This window comes from Mesoplodon densirostris, chromosome 11 (assembly GCF_025265405.1).
Source record: "Mesoplodon densirostris isolate mMesDen1 chromosome 11, mMesDen1 primary haplotype, whole genome shotgun sequence".
NCBI lineage: Eukaryota > Metazoa > Chordata > Mammalia > Artiodactyla > Ziphiidae > Mesoplodon > Mesoplodon densirostris.
Window position 1 is genome coordinate 9084255 of NC_082671.1, and position 25029 is coordinate 9109283.

General features: G+C 39.4%; 1 protein-coding gene across 5 annotated transcripts in view; it reads left to right on the plus strand.

Annotated features, from left to right (window-relative positions):
- Nucleotides 1-25029, plus strand: part of RIMKLB (ribosomal modification protein rimK like family member B) — a 48903-nt gene that overhangs the window by 16829 nt on the left and 7045 nt on the right. For 4 of the 5 annotated variants that reach the window (XM_060113121.1, XM_060113123.1, XM_060113122.1 and 1 more), the window contains exons 2-4: nucleotides 4393-4628; nucleotides 22633-22863; nucleotides 24588-24674. In XM_060113121.1, coding sequence (XP_059969104.1) covers nucleotides 4454-4628; nucleotides 22633-22863; nucleotides 24588-24674 — 493 coding nt within the window. In that variant the 5' untranslated portion in view covers nucleotides 4393-4453. Of the gene's footprint in view, nucleotides 1-3617; nucleotides 3638-4392; nucleotides 4629-22632; nucleotides 22864-24587; nucleotides 24675-25029 lie in introns of those variants that run through there. The other variant, XM_060113124.1, reaches the window with a different exon arrangement.

The window sequence follows — 25029 nt, forward strand, 5'->3', positions numbered from 1 at the left end:
CATAGGCACGTAGTATGATTTGGAGGGAGACTGTTGGGATTTAGAAAATCTCTGGAAATACAAGCTATGCCGCTTAGTATTACTTAGTTAAAAAAATTTATTTTAGGTGCATTTCTTAACTCTCTTAACCTTCATTTCTTAATCTGTAAAATGGTTACTATTAATACCCGAGGTTTAATTTGAAATAGTGTTCATTCAACTTTTAGTTTTAAAATAGCCCAGTATTTGGAGTTTGATAAGGCATGTCATTCAACATCTTTAAACATTATGCTTCTGTTATGGCACTTATTATGTGTGTGTGTGTGTGTGTGTATATTTATTTATCATATGTATGTATATTATCACACACACAGAGTTGACCCTTGAACAACGTGGGTTGGAACTGTGCAAGTCCACTGATTTGTGGAATCTTTTTCAATAAATATGTACTGCAGTACTTTACTTGCTTAACCGAGGCAATAGTGGGTGGCATTTAGTTAAGGCATATTGAATATGCCCGTTTAGGCATATTGAAACAAGATCTGAAATTCAGTTGAGCTCTTGGTTGGAAAAATATATTTAGTAGGTCAATGATAGTAGTTGAAACTGGACTGAGAATGACTTTTCTAGAGAAAGGAAAGAAGGGTTTAAGAACGAAGCCCTGGGCATTATGTACAGGGGGAAAGCTGTCAGGAGAAAACAGTTACAGGAAATAATAGTGAAAGAGTGCCTATTCTCACATTTGTTATTTTTCTGTACAAACCTAATCCACATCCAGGACAGAACGATGTCATTGAAAGTACAGCTGTAGTTATTGCCAAGTTGAGTAAATTCTAGTTTTTATATTTAAGTATGTATATATTCTTTCCTCCAACATATTTTCTTTTTCAGTCTTTTGATTCTAAGTTCATTTGGTATATCTTATCTGGAATAAAGAATTTTTCTAGTAGTAAGAGATGCCCTTAATATCATCAGATGGTAGATTGTGATTTTGTTTTTTCTTTACCAGAATAATTACCACTGGGAAGGGGGCCTCACAAGAAATCACCTTGTTTATGATTCTCATTTAATTAGCCTTACCTGGAGTATTTGAAGATGACAGTCATAAAAATTGGTGTGCTTATCCAGAAGTTTTCACGGGAAAACTATCTCTAATATAAAATTAAATTTTATAGATTTCTCTTTATTTCAGAAAGGCTAGTTTAGGGCTTCCCTGGTGGCGCAGTGGTTGAGAGTCCGCCTGCCGATGCAGGGGACACTGGTTCGTGCCCTGGTCCGGGAGGATCCCACATGCCGCGGAGCGGCTGGGCCCATGAGCCATGGCCCCTGAGCCTGCGCGTCCGGAGCCTGTGCTCCGCAACGGGAAAGGCCGCAACAGTGAGAGGCCTGCGTATCGCAAAAAAAAAAAAAAAAAAAGGCTAGTTTAGCATTTATTTATTATCGGATGTTTATATATTATTTGGTTCTTTTGGAGAAATAAAAAAATAGAGAATTAGTAGATCTGATTTTTTTTTTATATTCTAAGAGGAAAAATCAACAGTGTATATGTGGACGTTTGCAAATGCCCTATTGATCTTACACTGTTGGAGAATAAACTTTTTTCCTACAGATATGTTATTGGGTAGCCAAACCTACTACTTTAAATGTCAGGGGGAAAAAGGGGAACCATTTTACTTTACAGGGGACTCTTTCCTGTCATTGATTGATTGATTGCTGTGTGGCTTGCGGGATCTTAGTTCCCCTACCAGGGGTCAAACGCATGCCTCCTGCAGTGGAAGCACAGAGTCCCAACCACTGGACCACCAGGGAAGTCCCTCCTGTCTTTTAAAACAGTGGATATGATATGAACTTCAGTACTAACCTTTCATTGGCATACTTTGTGCTCCTAGGCGGTGTAGGTTTACTGTTATGCTTCTAACTTTTTATCAGCTTTTTTGTTTTGTCTTTTTCCTTGATGTTAACAGATGGGGGAAAAAAAAGAGAAAAGTAGATGTTTTAAAATCATAGTCAGGGAGGAGGTACCAACCTGTTCGTCTCTGCCTGGCCTATAGGAATGCATTGGTGGCCTTGCAGGCCAGGAGGGCTGTTGGAGATGCAGAGCCTCTGCTTTGCGGCTGGCGTCTTTACCTGTTTCCTGGGTATTGTTAAATGTGAATCCCAACGGAACAGTCTGAAAAAGGAACAGCCACTACAGCAGCATCCCTGGGCACCAAGGATGGTCAGCCGCTTATCCTCCCGTGGAAACTGGGGGGGACCACTGGGCAGAGAAGAGGTCGTGCCCTTTCACTCCCTGGCAATAAACTGGTCTCTGGAGATGACTAAAATTATAGTAGATAAAAAATCTAGACAGGTCTTACTTGAAGATACCAACACCAGTCAGCTGAAGGTTGTTAAGCACACTTTGCCTTTTAGAAACTGGTGATGTCATTCACTTGTACAGGAAGACTGAGTTGGAATACAGTGTCGCATACCTCTACAAATCTTTACAGGAAAACCAGGGCATAACACAAAAATCTCTTGAAGGTGATAAAATGTATTCTACGTGATCAAACTGAAGATACCTCAGTTCAGGACAAGGTGACAGCCCCCATGGGGGTACCACTTCTTCTGCAGGGTGAGAGCATTCCTCCAGTTAGAGATTAGGGGGTGTGGGCATCCCCCCTGTAAGAATGTGGTCCAGTTGCGGCCAATGATGCTCTCTCTACCTTTGCTTCATGTCTTCCAGACAGAGAGGGGAATCATTTCTTTCTTAGAAACCTAGGCTCATGAGGATTTCGAGCCCTTTCATTAAAAAGAAAATGAAAGGCGATGGGGAGCCTTAATATGAGCCTGTTGTTAGTTGTTGGTTGCACACCAGTGTAGAAACACCCAAACTTTACATGAGGATATCAGGGCTGTGGCCATGAAGCCAGCCAGACAAGATGGATGTGTCCATTGGCATCATCTCTTAGGAGTTGCTGCATGACTGTGAGATTGCAGCCCTGGAGTGTTTTTATTGTCTGGTTATAGAATCACTGAAAACACCATGTTGTGTTACGGTTGTGGCCTGGGCATTTTCCTGAAAGCTGACATGCCATAACTGCTTCCCAGTTGCCAGTGGCTATAACATCCCATCCTGATTTCTACTGGGTCTACAACTGCCCTAGTAATGCAGTGCAATTTCATGCAATGAAGTCAATCATAGAACAGACAGTGGTCAAGAACTAAGGGTCAGGGGAGGCACAGACGTGGCTTTGGGGTATTGGAGGTCAATGACAGGTTGTTTCAAAACCTACCCATTGTAAACATTTTAAGGGCATTTTTATAGTTCCCCTCTCAAGGGAAACTGGACATCTCTACAATAGATGCTCTGGTGTGACTTGTGGAGCTTTTCCTTCTGAGTGAGACCCTTTCCATTCACCTGGAAGGCCACATCCCATGTTCCTCGTGTGTAAATTGAGCCCCAGTCCCCTGATGCCTTTGAGACTGTGGGTCCCCAGGCAGGTGGGTGAGTGTGGTAGGCAGGACAGGTCGAGGTCTTGAGGGAGGGGGTGGTGTGTGTGTGTGCGTGTGTATGTGTATGTGTGTGGTAGTGCCTCTGTCCCATGATGTTCTGCTCTTACTGTGTGCATCTGTGGAGCAGCCCCTTCTGGCTGAGACTGTGGAAAGCACGTGAACGGTGCGTAAGGGACCAGTCCGGCTGCTGTGATGCTGGAAGCCGTCCACCTGTATGGCCATTGCTTCCTCTATTCCTTGCCCTTGTCCTGTCCTTCTGTGTTAGGTTTCCCATGTCATCTGGGATAATACTAGAAATCACCTATTATGCTTGTTAGTAAAACTTGTAACTTTTTTCTTCTTTTCATGAAAATGATTTTCAGTTGTCTTGCTCATGATATAAACTCTGAGAAGCAGCACTGTCTTTTTTTGTTGGTGGCATTCTAGTAAACAAGCAAAGTTTGTTTAAGAAAAATTCTGTTTAAAAATAGAATAAAAACAGTGAGTAAGAGCATGCTGTCTCCTGACTGAAAAACAAATTTTAGTGAATGAACTTTGGCATTTATTTAAATAACTTTGGCAGTTATTTAAATTACTTCCCCCACATTCTCAAATTACTTATTTTGACAAAAGTTGCTATGTGAATGACATCATCTAGTAATATGTTGCTCATCTAGTAATATGTGCTACCAGCTGATTTTTAAACATACCTATAAATATGTTTATAAGAAACTATACATATATGAAATAAAGGAAGATAATTGAACAATAGCTATAGATACATGAATATACATAATTTGTTCAAGTTTGTAGTGACGGAAAGGACGGGGTATAGTTCCTGTTCTTCATGGCTAGTATATAATCATGGTGTGATTTGTGTGAAAGCAAAAAATTGAGTAGGTTTCTCGATTTACTTTGTATGTATATCTTCTTTTCCAGCTAGAAGGAGTCTATATTCAGGAGGAAGTAATCCCAGAAAAGGAAGAACAGGCAGAGCAAGATGTGTAGCTCTGTGGCCGCCAAGTTGTGGTTTTTGACAGATCGTCGAATCAGGGAAGACTATCCCCAAAAAGAGATCTTACGAGCATTAAAGGCCAAATGTTGTGAGGAGGAACTGGACTTTAGGGCTGTGGTGATGGATGAGGTGGTGCTAACAGTCGAGCAAGGAAACCTGGGTAAGTCTACATTTAAGTAACTTCTTTGCATTTTTACTTAGAATTTGGTGACTCTGCATGTTTTAGGAATAATTAGGGCAAAGGATTTGTTAATAGCCTTATTATTACTAAGTGTCATCTAATCTAAAAATCTAGTATATTTTATGGAAGAAATGGCAACACCGGTATTTGTTAAACCCCTTATTGTATTATTTAGGAAATAGTTGGGAGGGAAATTAAAGATAACCTACTAGTTTTCTTCCATTATTGTTCTCTATTTTTAAAATGCCTTCTTTATAAGGTGCCTCTAAGGGAATTTGTACCCCATCAGGGTCCTTCTAGTAAATTGACCAAAATCCATGTGTAATTCTCATTTGCTTTTTTCTTTGTAAGATACTTTATATGTATGGTGTTAAATACAGCTTTTCTTTCTGGATAAAAGTGTCCAAATGATTTGACTTAATTTGTGATAAGTATTTTTAATATTTTCAGTAGTTCATATTGTTTTCAGATTACTTGGGGAAGAGATTTTGGAAATGTGTAGAAATTCTTTAGGATTGACTTGCAGGAATCTTTAAGCTTTGTAAAAGGATTTGTTACAGCTAAATTGATCCTTTCTATTAGGGAGAGGTGGTTATTGTGAGAATTAATAATGCAGAGTACAGATCTGCTTTTAAGGTAATTTCACCCATGGGCTTATTTCAGTTTTTCTGTCTCTGTCTCTTTTGACCTAATTCATCCTTAAGAGCCATTTATGCCACAAAATTCTGTTGCTTTTTTTCCCCCAAGCCACAGCTATTCTGACTTCTACTTCTTACTGTCCTGGGTCAGGATCTTAAGGCCCCAAATTTTAATGCTACAGCAGCCCTCTATGTCTTTTTCAAAAGTCTTTCCTTTGTAGCCCTTTCTCATTCATTAGACACTACTTTTATCATCTTAACATGATAAAACCTTCAGAAACTCTCTACTTCCCTATAACATTAAATCTAATCTTATTTTAAAGACTTTTCACGGATGCATGTGCCATAAATCCAGGAGTTTCTACGTTTGTTTTTTTTGTTTACATTTTGCATATTTTGAATTATTTAAACCTCATACCATCTTGTAAGGAAGGTAATATTATCATTTTACAGGTGAGGAAACAGACTCTTGAACAATTAAGTGGATAAATTAGAATAAAATCCCTCTTCTCACATATTGTTAACTCTGCTGTAAATGCTGTAGATAGACCATTTGTCCAACCTTGTCTCTTATTAGTCTGTATTGTTTGCCTTGGATCAGTATGTTCAGTATGAAAGCTCAGTGTCATTTATGCTCATTGCTGTTTCTTTGTCTTTGCTCATATATTTCAGTACACCTTAATATTTCTGGACCACAGTTAACTGTGGTAACTGTGGATAAGGGGACTGCTGCATTCTCCTATAATATTTTTTATTTCTGTAGAATCGATAGTAATGTTCCCCCTTTCATTTCTGAGTTTAGTAACTTGAGTCTTCCCTCTTAGTCCATCTAGATAAAGTTTTGCCGATTTTATTGATGTCTCCTGTATTAGTGTCTTCTTTTGTGTTTAGTTGCCATTTTTGTAGAAATCTTTACATTTCCTTTTGTGTATATTTCATTTGCTTTTTGCGTTTACCATGGGGATTACATTTAACATCCTTATGTTGTACTACTCTAATTTGAATTTATACCACCCGAACTTCAGTAACATGCAAACACTCTGCTCCTTTACCACTCTGTCTCCACCCCTTTCATTTGTTGATGTCACAAAATTACACCTTTATTCATTTAGCGGCCAAAAACATAAACTGATAATCCTTTTAAATGGACAAGTCTCTTAAGTTATGTAGAAAACAAGAGTTGGAGTTACAAACGAAAGTTATAGCAATACTAGCTTTTATACTAATGGTTGTTTATTTTTTCTTGAATTATATTAGTCTCTAAATTGTGAAGTACAGTTACAAACTATTGTTGCAGTAATGTTAGCTTTTCTAATTGCCCATTTATTTACCTTTATTGAGATATTTATTTTTCCATACGACTTTGAGTTACTGGCAGATGTCCTTTCATTTCACCTTACAGGTTCACCAACTCCCTCAACTTTTGCTTTTCTGTGAATGTCTTAAATTCTCCCTCTTTTTTTTTTAACCCCTTTATTGGAGTATAATTGCTTTACAATGGTGTGTTAGTTTTTGCTTTATAACAAAGTGAATCAGTTATACACATACATATGTTCCCATATCTCTTCCCTCTTGCGTCTCCCTCCCTCCCACCCTCCCTATCCCACCCCTCTAGGTGGTCACAAAGCACCGAGCTGATCTCCCTATGCTATGCAGCTGCTTCCCACTACCTATCTATTTTACGTTTGGTAGTGTATATATGTCCATGCCACTCCCTCACTTTGTCCCAGCTTACCCTTCCCCTCCCCATATCCTCAAGTCCATTCTCTAGTAGGTCTGTGTCTTTATTCCCGTCTTGCCCCTAGGTTCTTCATGACCATTGTTTTTTCTTAGATTCCATACATATGTGTTAGCATACGGTATTTGTTTTTCTCTTTCTGACTTACTTCACTCAGTATGACAGACTCTAGGTCCATCCACCTCACTACAAATAACTCAATTTCATTTCTTTTTATGGCTGAGTAATATTCCATTGTGTATATGTGCCACATCTTTATCCATTCATCTGTTGATGGACACTTAGGTTGCTTCCATGTCCTGGCTATTGTTTTTTTTGTTTTGTTTTGTTTTTTTGTTTTTTTGCGGTACGCAGGCCTCCCACTGCTGTGGCCTCTCCCGCTGCGGAGCACAGGCTCCGGACGCGCAGGCTCAGCGGCCATGGCTCACGGGCCCAGCCGCTCCGCAGCATGTGGGATCTTCCCAGACCGGGGCACGAACCCGCGTCCCCTGCATCGGCAGGCGGACTCTCAACCACTGCGCCACCAGGGAAGCCCCTGGCTATTGTAAATAAAGCTGCAATGAACATTTTGCTACATGTCTCTTTTTTTTTTTTTTTTAAGGGGAAAACAGTGTTTATGGAAAGACTTTTTTTTTTTTTTGCTTTATAACAAATTTAATCAGTTATACATATACATATGTTCCCATATCCCCTCCCTTTTGCGTCTCCCTCCCACCCTCCCTATCCCACCCCTCCAGGCGGTCATAAAGCACCGAGCTGATCTCCCTGTGCTATGCGGCTGCTTCCCACTAGCTATCTACCTTACGTTTGGTAGTGTATACATGTCCATGCCGCTCTTTCACTTTGTCACAGCTTACCCTTCCCCCTCCCCATATCCTCAAGTCCATTCTCTAGTACGTCTGTGTCTTTATTCCTGTCTTACCCCTATGTTCTTCATGACATTTTTTTTCCCCTTAAATTCCATATATATGTGTCAGCATACAGTATTTGTCTTTCTCTTTCTGACTTACTTCACTCTGTATGACAGACTCTAGGTCCATCCACCTCATTACAAATAGCTCAATTTCATTTCTTTTTATGGCTGAGTAATATTCCATTGTATATATGTGCCACATCTTCTTTATCCATTCATCCGATGATGGACACCTAGGCTGTTTCCATCTCCGGGCTATTGTAAATAGGGCTGCTATGAACATTTTGGTACATGTCTCTTTTTGAATTATGGTTTTCTCAGGGTATATGCCCAGTAGTGGGATTGCTGGGTCATATGGTAGTTCTATTTGTAGTTTTTTAAGGAACCTCCATACCGTTCTCCATAGTGGCTGTACCAATTCACATTCCCACCAGCAGTGCAAGAGTGTTCCTTTTTTTCCACACCCTCTCCAGCATTTATTGTTTCTAGATTTTTTGATGATGGCCATTCTGACTGGTGTGAGATGATATCTCATTGTAGTTTTGATTTGCATTTCTCTAATGAGTAAAGATGTTGAGCATCCTTTCATGTGTTTGTTGGCAGTCTGTATATCTTCTGTGGAGAAATGTCTATTTAGGTCTTCTGCCCATTTTTGGATTGGGTTGTTTGTTTTTTTGTTATTGAGCTGCATGAGCTGCTTATAAATTTTGGAGATTAATCCTTTGTCAGTTGCCTCATTTGCAAATATTTTCTCCCATTCTGAGGGTTGTCTTTTGGTCTTGTTTATGGTTTCCTTTGCTGTGCAAAAGCTTTTAAGTTTCATTAGGTCCCATGTGTTTATTTTTGTCTTTATTTCCATTTCTCTAGGAGGTGGGTCCAAAAGGATCTTGCTGTGATTTATGTCATAGAGTGTTCTGCCTATGTTTTCCTCTAAGAGTTTGATAGTGTCTGGCCTTAACATTTAGGTCTTTAATCCATTTTGAGCTTATTTTTGTGTATGGTGTTAGGGAGTGATCTAATCTCCTACTTTTACATGTCCCTATCCAGTTTTCCCAGCACCACTTATTGAAGAGACTGTCCTTTCTCCACTGTACATTCCTGCCTCCTTTATCAAAGATAAGGTGACCATATACATGTCTCTTTTTGAATTATGGTTTTCTCGGGGTATGTGGCCAGTAGTGGGATTGCTGGGTCGTATGGTAGTTCTATTTTTAGTTTTTTAAGGAACCTCCATACTGTTCTCCATAGTGGCTGTATCAATTTACATTCCCACCAACAGTGCAAGAGGGTTCCCTTTTCTCCACACTCTCTCCAGCATTTATTGTTTGTAGATTTTTTGCGGTACGCGGGCCTCTCACTGTTGTGGCCTCTCCCGTTGCAGAGCACAGGCTCTGGATGCGCAGGCTCAGCGGCCGTGGCTCGTGGGCCCAGCTGCTCCGCGGCATGTGGGATCTTCCCGGACCGGGGCACAAACCCATGTCCCCTGCATCGGCAGGTGGACTCTCAACCACTGCGCCACCAGGGAAGCCCCTGTTTGTAGATTTTTTGATGATGGCCATTCTGACCGGTGTGAGATGATATCTCATTGTAGTTTTGGTTTGCATTTCTGTAATGATTAATGATGTTGAGCATTCTTTCACGTGCTTGTTGGCAGTCTGTATATCTTCTGTGGAGAAATGTCTATTTAGGTCTTCTGCCCACTTTTGGATTGGGTTGTGTGTTTTTCTGATACTGTGCTGCATGAGCTGCTTGTAAATTTTGAAGATTAATCCTTTGTCATTTGCTTCATTTGCAAATATTTTCTCCCATTCTGAGTGTTGTCTTTTGGTCTTGTTTATGGTTTCCTTTGCTGTGCACAAGCTTTTAAGTTTCATTAGATCCTATTTGTTTATTTTTGTTTTTATTTCCATTTCTCTAGGAGGTGGGACAAAAAAGATCTTGCTGTGATTTATGTCATAGAGTGTTCTGCCTATGTTTTCCTCTAAGAGTTTTATAGTGTCTGGCCTAACATTTAGGTCTTTAATCCATTTTGAGTTTATTTTTGTGTATGGTGTTAGGGAGTGTTCTAATTTCATACTTTTACATGTACCTGTCCAGTTTTCCCAGCACCACTATTGAAGAGGCTGTCTTTTCTCCACTGTATATTCTTGCCTCCTTTATCAAAGATAAGGTGACCATATGTGCGTGGGTTTATCTCTGGGCTTTCTATCCTGTTCCATTGATCTATATTTCTGTTTTTGTGCCAGTACCATACTGTCTTAATTACTGTAGCTTTGTAGTATATAGTCTGAAGTCAGGGAGCCTGATTCCTCCAGGTCCATTTTTCTTTCTCAAGATTCCTTTGGCTATTCGGGATCTTTTCTGTTTCCATACAAATTGTGAAATTTTTTGTTCTAGTTCTGTGAAAAATGCCAGTGGTAGTTTCTACCTCTTTTTTGAATTAGAGTTTTGCTGGATGTAGGAGTTTTCGTTGGCAGTTTTTCTTTTAGCACTTTGAATGTATTAGACCCCTGTCTTCTGGCCTCCAAAGTTTCTGATGAGAAATCTGCTGATAATTTTATTGAGGATCCATAGAATGTGTGATGATTTGCTTCTGTCTTGCTTTTTTCAAAATTCTCTCTTTGTCCTGGGTTTTGAAAGTTTAAGTATAGTGTATCAACATGTGTCTGTTTGAGTTCATAAGGTGGAGACTGTTGAGCTTCTTAGATGTTTATATTCATGTCTTTCATCACATTTGGGAAGTTTTCAGCCACTATTTCATCAAATATTATCTCTGCACAATGTCCCCCCCAGCCTCCCCGCCCCAATCTTCCTGGGACTCCCACAGTGTATAAGTTCACTGATTCTTCTGTCTGCTCAGATCTGCTCTGAATCCCTCTAAGTGAATTCTCATTTCTGTTATTGTACCTTTCAGCTCCAGAATTACTTATTGGTTTCTTTTTTATGTTTTCTGTCTACTGGTATTAACATTTTGTTCACACATTGTTTCTTTGACTTTTTTCTCATCTTTCTTTAGTTCTTTGAGCATCTTTAAGGTAGTTTCTTTTAATGTCTTTGTCTAATCTCTCTGCCATTAATTAGGACTTCAGGAATGGTATCTGTTGATTTATTTCATTCCTTTTAGTGGCCATACTTTCTTGGTTTTCTGTATGCCTTGTGGGTTTTTGTTGAATTCTGCACATTTGAATCTAATGTGGAAACTCTGGAAATCAGTCTCCCCCTTCCCCAGGGTTTGCCGTTTTTTGTTTACTGTTTTTGTTGTTTTGATTGTCATAGACTGTCTCTGTACCTCAGATCAGCCTAAGGTGCAATCTTAATGTCTTCTAAGGTCTTTTCTGAACCTTTGCCTAGGCACTTGCAGTCACTTTTTAAATTTTCCCCATATATGCAGTTGAATGTCCTAGTGTTTAGTGTATGGCTTCTGAGAGGGGAAAAATGACAAGGGAGAAAGGGGCAAAGAGGATATTTGAAGAAATAAATAAGTCCCCTGGAAGTGACTTCAGCTGGAAGGGGAGGGGCTTGTAAAAGTGGGAGGAGTGGCACAACAAAATTGGCTACTGGCCTCTTTGTCTGCACCTCTAATCAGAAGCTGCATCCAGCCATCAGAGCAGAGATGCCGGATATTTGGAGGGCAGCATCCTTATAGACCACCCTGACTCCTGCAAGGCATGTCAGCTGCTCCAGAACCAAGTGCAGTATTGCTAAAGAATGGGGGCTGGGTAGTTGCTACTTTTCTAGAGCTGAAATTGATGAAAATTAACTGCACTTACCATGCCAGTCTTTTCCTTCATTATCCTTCAACAGGTTGACAATGCATTTGTTGTTTAGGTGGCGAGACAGAGTCCTGATGCTCCCTACTCCTCCATCTTCCCGGAATCCTCTCTGTACTCTTTTTTTTTTAATTTTTTGCGGTACGCGGGCCTCTCACTGTTGTGGCCTCTCCCATTGCGGAGCACAGGCTCCGGACGAGCAGGTTCAGCGGCCATGGCTCACGGGCACAGCCGCTCTGCGGCATGTGGGATCTTCCCGGACCAGGGCATGAACCGTGTCCCCTGCATTGGGAGGCGGACTCTCTACCACTGTGCCACCAGGGAAGCCCCTGTACTCATTTTTAATTGGTGTGTGTCTCTTTTTGTTTTGTAGTCTTATATTATATTCTGGGGAAAAGTCTCTTACTGGATACATGTACTGTGAATATCTTCTCTCACTCTGTGGCTTGCCTTTTTCACTCTGTTAATGGCATCTTCTGGTCAGTGAAAGTTTTTAAGTTTAATTAAGTATGGTTTATTTTTTCTTATTTTTTGATTAGTGCTTCTTGTGTCCCAGTTAAGAAAATGTATGTGCCCAAGAGTCCTTATTTTGAGATACATGCTGAAAACCTACTTCATAAAATACAACATTGTTAAGTGAAATTATTGTTAGGAAAAGGGCGTATACTATTTTCTAAGGGGAGGATGGGTATGTGACTGTAACTTTTGCTGGTTTAAAAAATAGTTAATAGGGCTTCCCTCGTGGCGCAGTGGTTGAGGGTCCGCCTGCCGATGCAGGGGACACGGGTTCGTGCCCCGGTCCGGGAAGATCCCACATGCCGCGGAGCGGCTGGGCCCATGAGCCATGGCCGCTGAGCCTGCGCGTCTGGAGCCTGTGCTCCGCAGCGGGAGAGGCCACAGCAGTGAGAGGCCCACATATCGCAAAAAAAAAAAAAAAAAAAAAAATAGTTAATAGAAGGGTAAATCATAATTTTCCAAGTGTGGTTACCTTTAGGGAAAAGAAAGGGTTCAAGAGGACAGGGATGAGCTGGACTACTCTGACTCTAACAAGGTTGGCCATGTATTGATAATTGAAAGTAGGTGATGCTACATTGGATTCATTATAGTATTTTTATTTTCTGTTTAGGAGTTTTCTTAATAAAATTAAAATAAATGGAGAGAACATTTCAACTGATGAAAATTTTTGACTCAAGGATAGAAGGAGAAAGTTTGGAATTTAATCATTTTTGGTATGGCACTTTGATGAGATTATAGGTTGTTTCTTGCTCAAGTTAACTAGAAATATTTTAATTGCTTACAAATCAAATAACCTTCCCCATTACAGAAATTAATTCCAGAGAGCAAATTGCCAAAAATAGACGCTCAGAGACTTGGTTACTTGGCATAGATAGGGCAGAAATCAATTAATACTACGTTCCTTATTTCAGAGTGGGAATCTCATAATCCATGGTACACAGTGGTGAAACTGGTAATTAAGTAATTACTTTTATTCACTTGGAATCATGGTCTTTTTGAAGATAAAGCCTTGGAATCTGTTAGGTACTGCCACAGGAAACTTTTTTTAAAGAGTATGAGGGATTTGGAAACATGAGACTGAATAGCCTTCTGAAGGCATTGGGGAACTTAAAGCAAAGGAATGATGAGGAGCTCAGATCTCTTCCTTCCAGGCAAATAACAAAATTCAGGGGCTTTCCAGTATTTAGGATTATAGGTCTAACCTAACCATTAGAGCATATTCTTGTTGAAAGGAGTCTTCCAGCTGTCATGCTGCTAGGGCTTTGGAGGGAATTCATGTGATATAATGAAAAGAGCTTCTGCTTTAGAACTAGTTAGATCTAGCTATCCTGGCTGATTTAGTTTTTAAACTAAACTGTTTTGCAGTTGGTCAGACTGGTTGCCTTGATACTGCTAAATTAAGTCTGCTGGTAAATTCTCTCCTTGACAAGTAGAGAAATTTCTAGATCGCATGTAGTTAGGTCACCTGCTCTTAATTGCCAAAAGGAGGTTAGAACAGACTGATATACATATTTGTCTTTAACCTGGAGCCACTGTTAAAAAGTTTACTCTTTTTCAAAGAGGGACTTGACATTTAAAGGACATCACAAAGATACTTTGCTTACACTCTCCCCTTTTTTACATTAGTCTGTTGCTGGGAGACTGCTGTAAATTTTTATGGCTGGCTTCATTAATAGCGACCTAAATGATACATTTCCCCACTTTTCTTCTATATAGTTTTCTTTTAAACTATTTCAGTATAGATTGCTATCTTATGGGGGAATAAAATGTAATTTTGGTTAGATATAACATTTCATATTTGGATAATAGAAAAAAATTCATAAAGTTTTCATGTTAAGTTAGAAAAATAGAAATATGTTTTCTTGCTTCTAATACTGAGACCTTATGCATCAGATATCAGATAACTCAAGTTTGCTTGGGAGTTGAGGGAAAAAAAGGAGATGAAGAATCAGCAGCTACCACATGTGCTGTCAGCCTACCCCAATTGACTATTGTAAACTAAGAGTAATTGATAGCCACTAACAATTATTAACTACGTACTATGTGCCAATCTTTATCAAATACTTAACATGCACTTTCCCCCATCATCCTCCTCAAAACTGTTTAAGTGGGGCTAGGACTTTATCCCAAGGCTCAGAGCATCTTAAAATAGATCCTCAATGTTTTTGAATGAATAAAAGAAGGAGTGGTTAAGTGGATGAGTCCTTTAAGGGTATTTTATCTTTTTATCACTTTCATGAAGTATTTTCTTCTGAGCCATTTTTTTCTATCTATAGAAAAGGTAAAGAGAATGTACTCAAACATGCAGAGCTTGAATGCCAGCATTTATAAAATTAAGATTAATTACAATTATTTAGCTAGTGGCATCACATTTCTCTACATTTGATATGTCCTACCTGCTTTTTGGGGTAGGGTCGGTTGTCTTGACCCCCAGATTCTGTATTTTTTAAAGGTACTTAGAGCAGAAGCTAGCCAGTCATTACCTTCAGTAAAAGATGTTTTTAAAACAGACGTCATAATCTGACTTTCCTCATCTCTTTCTCCTTTTCTCTCTCTTTTTTTCAAACACATGATGGTCAGCTGCAAAGCGGCAGTGCTCAGTGATAATGAGGCACACTGTTACAGTAGACTTCCTTTTGTTTCTTTCAGTACCACTGATGGACCTGGGAAAGGAATTTTATTGGTTCCTTATCATTCCCCAAAGAGCATACCATTGAAGAGAAAAATTTTCTTGCTACCTGGGATTAATAGTGAGATAAGGCTTGGAAACAAATTGGACAGGATAAGGATTGCTGAGGATGTTAAACGGGTAGTTTGATAGGAAACATAAAATGTATCTTCGTAGGAAGCACGTAAGCAGAAAGAAAAGGCATGTATATTCTCAAAAGAATGGATTGTTTTATTCTTGTTTTTGATATTTGATAATTTAGATGTATGAGTACTAACCCAGACTTAATAAAGACTTTTTAGTGTTGTATATAACTCTTGAGAATTATCTGACCCTTAGTACTGTAAATTTCCATTACCAGTTGTCCTGTTCTCTTCAAAATTTGGGTAATTACTTTTCATCCTACATTTTTGGGACCTGGTGGAAACTAGCCAGTGATTTTTTTAAGGTGATAATTTTTTAAATATTCATTTATTTATCCCCCCCGCCTGCATCGGGTCTTAGTTGTGGCACATGGGATCTTCGTTGAGGCATGCGGGATCTTGCCTTATGGCACGCAGGCTCTTCTTCGCAGTGTGCGGGCTTCTCTCTAGTTGTGACATGTGCGCTCCGGAGCGCATGGGCTCTGTAGTTTGCGGCACTTGGGCTTTCTTGTTGAAATGCGAGAGCTCAATAGTTGGGGCGCGCAGGCTTAGTTGCTGCGCGGCATGTGGGATCTTACTTTCCCGACCACGGATCGAACCCGCATCCTGTGCATTGCAAGGCCGATTCTTTACCACTGGACCGCCAGGGAAGTCCCAAGCCAGGTTTTTTTTTTTTTGCGGTACTCGGGCCCCTCACTGCTGTGGCCTCTCCCGTTGCGGAGCACAGGCTCCGGACGCACAGGCTCAGCGGCCGTGGCTCACGGGCCCAGCCGCTCCGCGGCGTGTGGGATCTTCCCGGACCGGGGCACGAACCCATGTCCCCTGCATCGGCAGGTGGACTCTCAACCACTGCGCCACCAGGGAAGCCCCAAGCCAGTGATTTTTTTTAAGAAAAGCTTAGGAGGACAATTCTCATGAGAGGATAGTTTTGCATTTATAGTAGGCACCAGTTCTGTGTGAGCTAAGCCCTCTTGCTGCAATCTTTTTTAAATGTCCTAAAGTAGATTAATTGATAAATAGATTTATAGTGAGTTGAGTATTTTAAAACGTTCAGAATTATCTCATCTTTTTTGTTAATGTAGCTCCTTTTATTTTACATGTGGTGGTGAATTTAATAGCTTTGTCAGTTAAGTAATGGATTAGCATTCTGGATTATTGACCTAAACAACTAAAGTTTGTTATGTGAATTTAGCTGGAAGTAGGGAGCTCAGAAGTTATAAATCTCTTACCCTGACTCCTTGCTTTTTCTAAGTAGAACTCAGCCTGAGAAAGAACAGGTTAGATTTCTTGTCCTAAATTTGGTTTTGACTGCCTTTAGCAAGTTACTTTAGCTTTCAGTTAGTCTTCCCTCCTCCGCCTTCCAAGATGAACTAATATAAAGTTTTTACTGCAGTAGTAGCACTTGAAACATAAATGGCAAGGGAGATGGGTCACTGGCAGAATAGTAAATGGGCTTTTGGTGAGAGAAAGGATGAGAAAGCATTAAAAAAAAAAAAAAAGTGAAAAGCTGAGCAGCAAAACCCAGAGATTTTGAAACTGGAATGACCAGCGTCAGTTCTCTTTAGAGAATACTTAAGAATTTGATATGTCTTGGGTTCTCCCCTCCAAATCGGGTTTTCATTAAGAATTTTAAACGAAGAGAAAAGTTGAAAGACTAGAATTATGAACAGGTATATTCTTGCTACCTGGATTGAGTGTTCAGTAGTAACCCCCTGTCACAGTTCTTTAATATCTCTTTCTCCTAGTACGTATAAACATTATGTACATTACACACAGCTTTTTGAGAGCGTCATTATCTTTTGAATACAAGTAGCTATCTTAATGTTCACCCCTGAATATTTCAGTAACTGAGGCCAAAAAATAAGGATATTGTTCCCTATCAGCCAACACAATTAGCACGCCTAAGAAAAGTAAACTCTTTAATATCATCTCATATATACTCTAGAATCAGATTGTCGCAGTTGATTCCAAAATACCTTTTTCAGTTATTTTCAAATCAGGCTCTATAAGGTTCATGCATTGTATTTGGATATAATGTCTACTTAGTCTTTCTAACTCTAGACATTCTTCCCATCTTTATTTCTAAAGTGACGTCAACTTTTTGAAGTGATCAGAACAATGTCTCATATCCTGGATTTGTGTGATAGTTTTCTTGTGATGTCTGCTTCCTGAAGCTTCCTGTGAGTTGGCATGATTAGATAGAGTTCATGTGTTTTGTGCACACAGTTACCTTTTAGTTGACCATGGATACTTCATAGTGCGTCCTTCCAGGAGGCCCAGAATGATAGTCTGTGCCACTGTCCAGGATAAGTTTGATCACTGGGACAGGTAGAGTCTGCATGGTCTGTTAGAAAAATCTATTTTTATCTTTTGCCTAGCAATTCTTTGATATTTTGGCACTATACAGATATCCCATCCACTTTTCCTTATAACGATATTTTGATATTTCATTGGGATTTGCAAAATGGTGATTTTTCTAATTTTGCTATTCCTTCTATATTAATTGGCATTCTTCTCTAAAGAAGACCTTTTCCTACTGGTGATAAATAGCTCCTTCTGAAATGGGGGCATAAATGTAATTTTTCCTCATTATTTACCAGTTTTTATTTCTTTATTTTTTAATAAATTTATTTATTTTTGGCTGCATTGGGTCTTTGTTGCTGCGTGTGGGCTTTCTCTAGTTGCGGAGAGCGTGGGCTTCTTACTGTGGTAGCTTTTCTTGTTGCAGAGCACAGGCTCTAGGCGCGCAGGCTTCAGTAGTTGTGGCACGTGGGCTTAGTAGTTGTGGCACGCAGGCTTAGTTGCCCTGTGGCACATGGATCTTAGTTTCCCGACCAGGGTTCGAACCCACGTCCCCTGCATTGGCAGGCGGATTCTTAACCATTGCGCCACCAGGGAAGTCCCTACCAGTTTTTAGAATACAGATTTATGTAATAGTTCCTCAAGTGATAGCAAATGAGCCCCCCTTCTCCATTATCATTATAGATTAATGAGCTTTTTTTGCATTGTTAGTAGTTCTTTTTTTCTTTGAAATTTGGCTAAATTGAAAGCTCTTTCAGGCTGTCTCCTGTGTTCTAGTAACTCATCTGTCTTAATCTTTGAGTGCGTCCTTGATTTTTGGCACAGAGACTGTGTCACTTTTTAATTGTGTACAAATAGCTCCTTCACTGGAAACTTCCAGTTTAAATTCTTAAAATTTGTTAGCTTTAAAGTGATTCCAGAGGTCCTGGTAAGTCCTCTGGAGTACTAAAGGATGGAAGAAAAAGAAATGCCAGTCAGCAGGTAAGCCTATCCTTATTTCCTGAGGATGAAAACACCTAGTACTTATCATGTAGCCAAACTAGTTTCAAAACACACGGGTGTAGAGCAGGCTACATGAGAGATTTCCCACTTAATTACTGGCAAGGAGATTATTAATATCCCAAAGGAATCTTTCAACTTGGGAGAACAATCAGCCCTCAGCACCTTCTCACTCTGCCTTGACAACAGTAGCAGCCTTTTAATACATAATACATTTTTTTTTTTTTTTTTTTTTTTTTGCGGTACGTGGGCCTCTCACTGTTGTGGCCTCTCCCATTGCGGAGCACAGGCTCCGGACGCGCAGGCTCAGCGGCCATGGCTCACGGGCCCAGCCGCTCCGCGGCACGTGGGATCTTCCCGGACCGGGGCACGAACCCGTGTCCCCTGCATCAGCAGGCGGACTCTCAACCACTGCGCCACCAGGGAAGCCCCCATAATACATTTTTATCTAAAAAATGTAGGAATAAAAATTGTTCCCAACCCCATTGCTATTCTAAGGTTAACTCATTATTTATTGGCTTTAAATTTTTTTTTTTTTTAAGATTTTGTGGGTAGGAGTTTATTAATTAATTAATTTATTTTTGCTGTGTTGGGTCTTCGTTTCTGTGCGAGGTCTTTCTCTAGTTGTGGCAAGCGGGGACCACTCTTCATCGCGTTGTGCAGGCCTCTCACTATCGCGGCCTCTCTTGTTGCGGAGCACAGGCTCCAGACGCGCAGGCTCAGCGGCCATGGCTCACGGGCCTAGTTGCTCCGCGGCATGTGGGATCCTCCCAGACCAGGGCTCGAACCTGTGTCCCCTGCATTAGCAGGCAGATTCTCAACCACCGCGTCACCAGGGAAGCCTGGCTTTTAATGTTTAATCATACACAATTCAAAACTTACCCAAAATATTTATATTGAAATCTCTATCCCAGTATGAAACAAAACTAGATGAATAGTTTCATAAGTTGCTGTTTAAGATGATGAGCAAAAAAGACAGTATACGCTTGAGGAAGTGGAATTGAAAGCAAAGCTGACTGGTAGCACATTCAGTTGGAATAGCTGTTTTCACAATGAGTAGAGTGGAATTGTGCATGTGTATAATGAATAACAGGGATCTAAGGAAAAGAGTCATTCTCCGTATATTTCAGTTTTATAAGCTCCGCATCAAAGATGAGTGGTATTTACTAAGAGTACTCAAGAGGTCAGTAATACTTTGCCTTTTTTTTTTTGACTTACATTCATCTGTACCTGCCCTTCTTTCTGGGCAGCCTCGGATCACCTTCTGCTTGTCTAGGATAATAAAGTGTCTGTTTCTGTTGCAGGAGGCATTGAATTTCTTTCCATCCTCAATAATGCCCATATAGTGTACTATGCAGATCTGACTGTGCTTTGGATAAAGTACTCCCATATTCCCAATTTCCGTTGGCAGCAGACCGAGAGTGGAACACATTGCCTTCTCTATCCCCTTTCTTTAAAAGGAGCAAAAAGTGTGTCCATTTTAGGGAGATGAGAAGATAATGTCATAATGGATGAATTTTCTCTTGACAGTTGACAGTGTCTCTTTTCCTGATCACTCAAGTTTTCCCAAACTCAATCTTTTTTTACCTCTGTTTCATTTAATGAATTTGATTATTCTCTCCAGGTAACACTGACTTTTCTTATTTTTCATATTACGACTTAAGACTAGATTTTCCTGTTTTTTTTTTACTCTTTTTTCCTCAGGTTTTTGTTTCCTTCTCGTATCCCTTAACTGAGATTCATCAAATCCAGTCCTAGGAATTTCCATTTTTTCTTTTTCTTTTTTCAGCCTATACATCCCCATTTCTTTAGGTATTAAGTCTTGGGCTGATTCCTTCTGTAAGCACACACACACCCCACACTACCAGATAGGAATTATTTTACACACCTGTAATACACATGTGTATTGTATATACACATCTGTATAGTTCCCATCCGTACTTCAACTATTACAGAATAGTTCTACTTTGATGTTATCACCAGAATCTTTCATATCTACATCCAGAAGCAGCATCTTTTGCCGTAAACTGGGTTCCCTTTTTACCTTTCCCATTCTCCATGTCCCCTTTTAACTCCCAATTTGGTCACTAGGCTTTTTTCTGATTTCAAGTAAAATGCTGTTTAGATTTTCCTGTTGAGGCAAGTCAGCACAAAAGCCCAGGAAATGAGAAAATGTAGGATTGCAGAAATCTGCTGCTACTGATCTCAGGATGCCTGTAGCAGCATGGTCAGTGAACGACTGCAAGGACAATGCCTGAAGCCTTTGGCAAAAAACCTCACATCTGCTGATGATCACAGCGCTACCTGTAGCTGCCCCTGGAGAATAATGACTTCTACTTCTCTTTTTTTTTTGCGGGCCCGTAAGCCATGGCCGCTGGGCCTGCGCGTCCGGAGCCTGTGCTCCACAATGGGAGAAGCCGCAGCAGTGAGAGGCCCGCGTACCACAAAAAAAAAAAAAAAAAAAAAAAAAAAAGAGGTCCCAAATAATAAAGGAACAAGGTTCTTGTTGCTCCTTACAACCTACTTTCATGAAAAAACTATTCATATACTTATTTAAGTAACATTCAAATACAAAAATATAACACATTTACCTCCCATCCAACATCCTACATACTTAGTGTTAATAGTATATATTAACTATTAGTTAATAGTTAACTAATAGTATGTTAATAGTATTTTCCCCACCATTATCTAATTATAGAAAAATATATAGAAAATTTTTAGACAAATGAAATACTTTGTTTACATCATTTTATGTCACTTTCTCTCATCACTTAAAATTATACCAGACATCTAAGTCAGTGCACATATAACTGGGCTCAATAGAATTATATTTAAAGATACACCATATGATCAATCCCTTACTCATGGACATTCATTCATTGAATAAACATTAAGTAATTACTATGTGTCACATTCTTTTCTAAAAGTTGGAAATAGATTGGTAAATAAGGCAGGTAAGGTCCTTGACTAGTCACTGTACTCTATATACATTTACATACCCAGGACTTTTAGAGTGAGTGAGTGAGCGCGTGTGTGCGTGTGTGCGTGTGTGCGTGTACACCATATTCTTTATACATTCATCTGTCAATGGACATTTAGTTTGCTTCCACCCTGTAACTATTATAAATAAAGCTGCTATGAACATGGGGGTACAGATAAATCCTCAAGATAGTGATTTCATTTCCTTGAGGTAATATACAGAAGCAGAATTGCTGGATCCACAATTCTGAGCCAAAGAGATTTTATCTGTTCTGATTAAGGGAACTGATGTTATGTGCTTGATATTACCTGTTGATACTTCACACCTTCCCCATCTTTTACTCCCTCCCTGTATGGCAGGGACTAGAAGCACTTCCTACTCTCCCTTGCCAGCAGGATTCCATTTTGAGAATCCACCAACGAGAGACAATTACACAAAATTTTAAAGGTCAAAGAGAAGTAGAAGGGGCTTCCCTGGTGGCCCAGTGGTTAAGAATCCGCCTGCCAATGCAGGAGACACGGGTTCGTGCCCTGGTCCGGGAAGATCCCACATGCCACCTAGCAGCTAAGCCCATGAGCCACAACTACTGAGCCTGCGCTCTAGAGCCTTCGAGCCACAGCTACTGAAGCCCGCGAGCTGAGAGCCCACGCTCCGCAACAGAAGAAGACACCTTAGTGAGAAGCCTGTGCACCGCAATGAAGAGTGGCCCCCGCTTGCCACAACGAGAGAAAGTCCGCGTGCAGCAACGAAGACCCAACGCAGCCAAAAATAAATAAATAAATAAATTTACTTTAAAAAACAAAGCAGAAACTAATAAAAAAAAAAGAAGAAAAAAAAAAGCATATATCCTCACTTTAAAAAGATAGAGAATTGCATGGAGCAAAATGTTTTAAAGTTCCTCATTCTGCCTTTCTCTTCCTGCCTTACCACCCACACATACTCAGAGAAAGCCATTTTTATATATTTTCTGTACATATGTAAACACAAAAGTTATTTGCTCTTTAAAAAACTTAACCTTATGCATCTGGACATTCTTTCCATCTTCAGAGATTTATGACATTCTTTTTAATGGATATGTAATACTTCATTGTATTGACATGTACTGTAATTTATTTACCCAGGTATACATTCTTATTGCATCCTCTTTGTTCTTTCAAAAGAAAATTATTTAAGGAGGAATGTCTCTCTGTCCCAGTGAAATGTTAGCAAAATAGTACATTTAGTTTTGAGATCTAAGCTTTGGTATATATCTATTTCTCTATTTTATTGTATATTCCCCTTTAATGGTTGTGGTTTCATTCCTGTATATTTCAGGTCTTCGTATCAATGGAGAGCTAATTACTGCCTACCCTCAGGTGGTGGTAGTGAGAGTACCAACCCCTTGGGTGCAAAGTGATAGTGACATCACTGTATTGCGTCATCTAGAGAAGATGGGATGCAGGTTGATGAACCGACCTCAAGCCATCCTGAACTGTGTTAATAAGTTCTGGACGTTTCAAGAGTTGGCAGGTCATGGTGTTCCTCTGCCAGATACTTTCTCTTATGGTGAGTTAACTAATAAGAATTTATAGCCTAAATTTTACAGCACCAGTAAGTTTTGAAAGCCCTACTAAACTAATAGGGTTATGTGATATAAGGAAATTTGTGAACAAGGAAGAACTCTTAGAAGCAATTTTCAGTTTTAACAAACTGGGCAGGAGAATTATGAATCTGTGTATGGTATGGGTAGAATGGACTGACCAAACTTTCTGTAATGGGCCAAATAGTAAATATTTGGGGCTTGCCAGGCTATAAGTTCTCTCTTGTGACCCTCAGTAAAGCTGTTGTACTGAGAAACGTGCTGTAGACAAAGCTTAAACAATGAGTGTGGCTGTTTTCTAGTAAAACTTAATTACAAAAAAGGGCTGTATGCCAAATCAGTCCTTAGCGTGGCAACCCCTGAGGTAAAAGAATCTGTCATCTCTATAATTTCTGATTATCTTCATTACCATTTTCATGATAATGGTTCATCAATATTTTCATATTTTTAAAGAAAATTACACTATACTAGGTGTGCTTTAAACCAGTGCTTCTAAAATCATCTGTGGTAGAGGACTTTTTTTTTTTTTAAGACCCATTTGCTGTGGGTAAGTACACATAAAGTACCGTAAAAATAGCAGAGCAATGCCAAATTGCTTTCTTGTGCTTACTCTTTTTGTATTTATTTGGACACATATCAGTAGCAAAGAAGTCACAAACAGGCTGGGGTTACTGGACCACGCTTGGAGTAGCACTGCTATAAACAGTATTATGTTAATATATTTCCTGCCTTTCCAGTTTTTCTAGTTTGGAAAGAATCAGACTTGCTATAAATCAGTATACTTTTTCATAAAAATATTTCTTAAAATGTCCAGCAGAATGCTTGGAGAGTTAACGAGGCTTTAAAAAGAAATTCCTGTCCTGTTACAGTTTGAGAGTTCTCTCTTCCTGATGCTTTTGAGATATTATATAGTTTATTTCATCGTTCTGCAATTCTGATTTTAAGAGAATGGAAAGGAGAAAAGTATATTAACCAAATTAATGAATATTACCTGTCCTCACACGTTTAAGGTTTAAAATTTGGAGACTAGGTCCTCTTAATATCTCTAACCTGCAAATTTATGATATCACAGTTGTTTAATGAACCTTTTCTTGGTCTGATTATTCTGTCGTCATGCTGATGTTTTACAACTACAATCCATTTTTGCTGTAGCTTTGCTTCTGTATCGTTTGTTCCTAGGAATATAAACAGAAAGAACAAGACATAACCCATGGGTACTGAATAGCAGCTCAGTGTAGAAAGAACTCTGATTTATAATAGAGATAAGAAATATTAATTTGTGTATTTGACGAGAGAGAGAACCGTGCCTGTGCATGCAGCATCTTTTCAACTTTGGATAAGTCTCCCCAACTGCCTCACTCTTCTGTTTCTTAATCCAAATAGAATTCTATATACTAAAGTAGATCTTGGCTTCTATTATTTGTGTGGTAGAGAAATAAGGGCTAAAACTATGAAAAATGTTATAGAGTTGGAAAACTTTGTTTTAATTTCTTTGAGTTGTATATTAGAATATTTATAGTTTAAGATAGTTTTTATCCATTTTAAAAGGAGTGGTTGTTTAACTGAAGACAAAATTTAGCCATCAGGTTCTTACCTTATACCTCCCTTGTCTTGCTGACTTTAGTATAGATAAAATTGATCACAAAACACCTCTGTTGCTGTTCTTAAATTTCTTTTTTGCTCAAACCAGGTGGTCATGAAAATTTTGCTAAAATGATTGATGAAGCAGAAGTACTGGAGTTCCCAATGGTAGTGAAGAATACACGGGGTCATAGAGGTGTGTATGAGTTATTGCTACCACACATAATATTGAAATTACTTTTGAGAATTAATAAGTGATTATACAAAACAGATTTTTTAAGGCTTAAATTAGATCTGCCTTGTATTTGCTCATGGTTATTGACTAGACAGTAGTCTTGTCAATTGAAGTTTATAGCTTTTGAAACAGAGCTTCTGAAGAATTACTCTCGGGAAATTGCTAGGTGCATGGTACCTCAGACTTACAGAAGGCGCTTTTGTGAGTTGTTCTGCTAGGCTGGAACAACAACAACTCACATTTCTGTTCGTTTAGTGGTTATCCTAGAGATTTTAAGATGCATACTTTAATGTAGGCTGAGTCTCAATATCTTTAT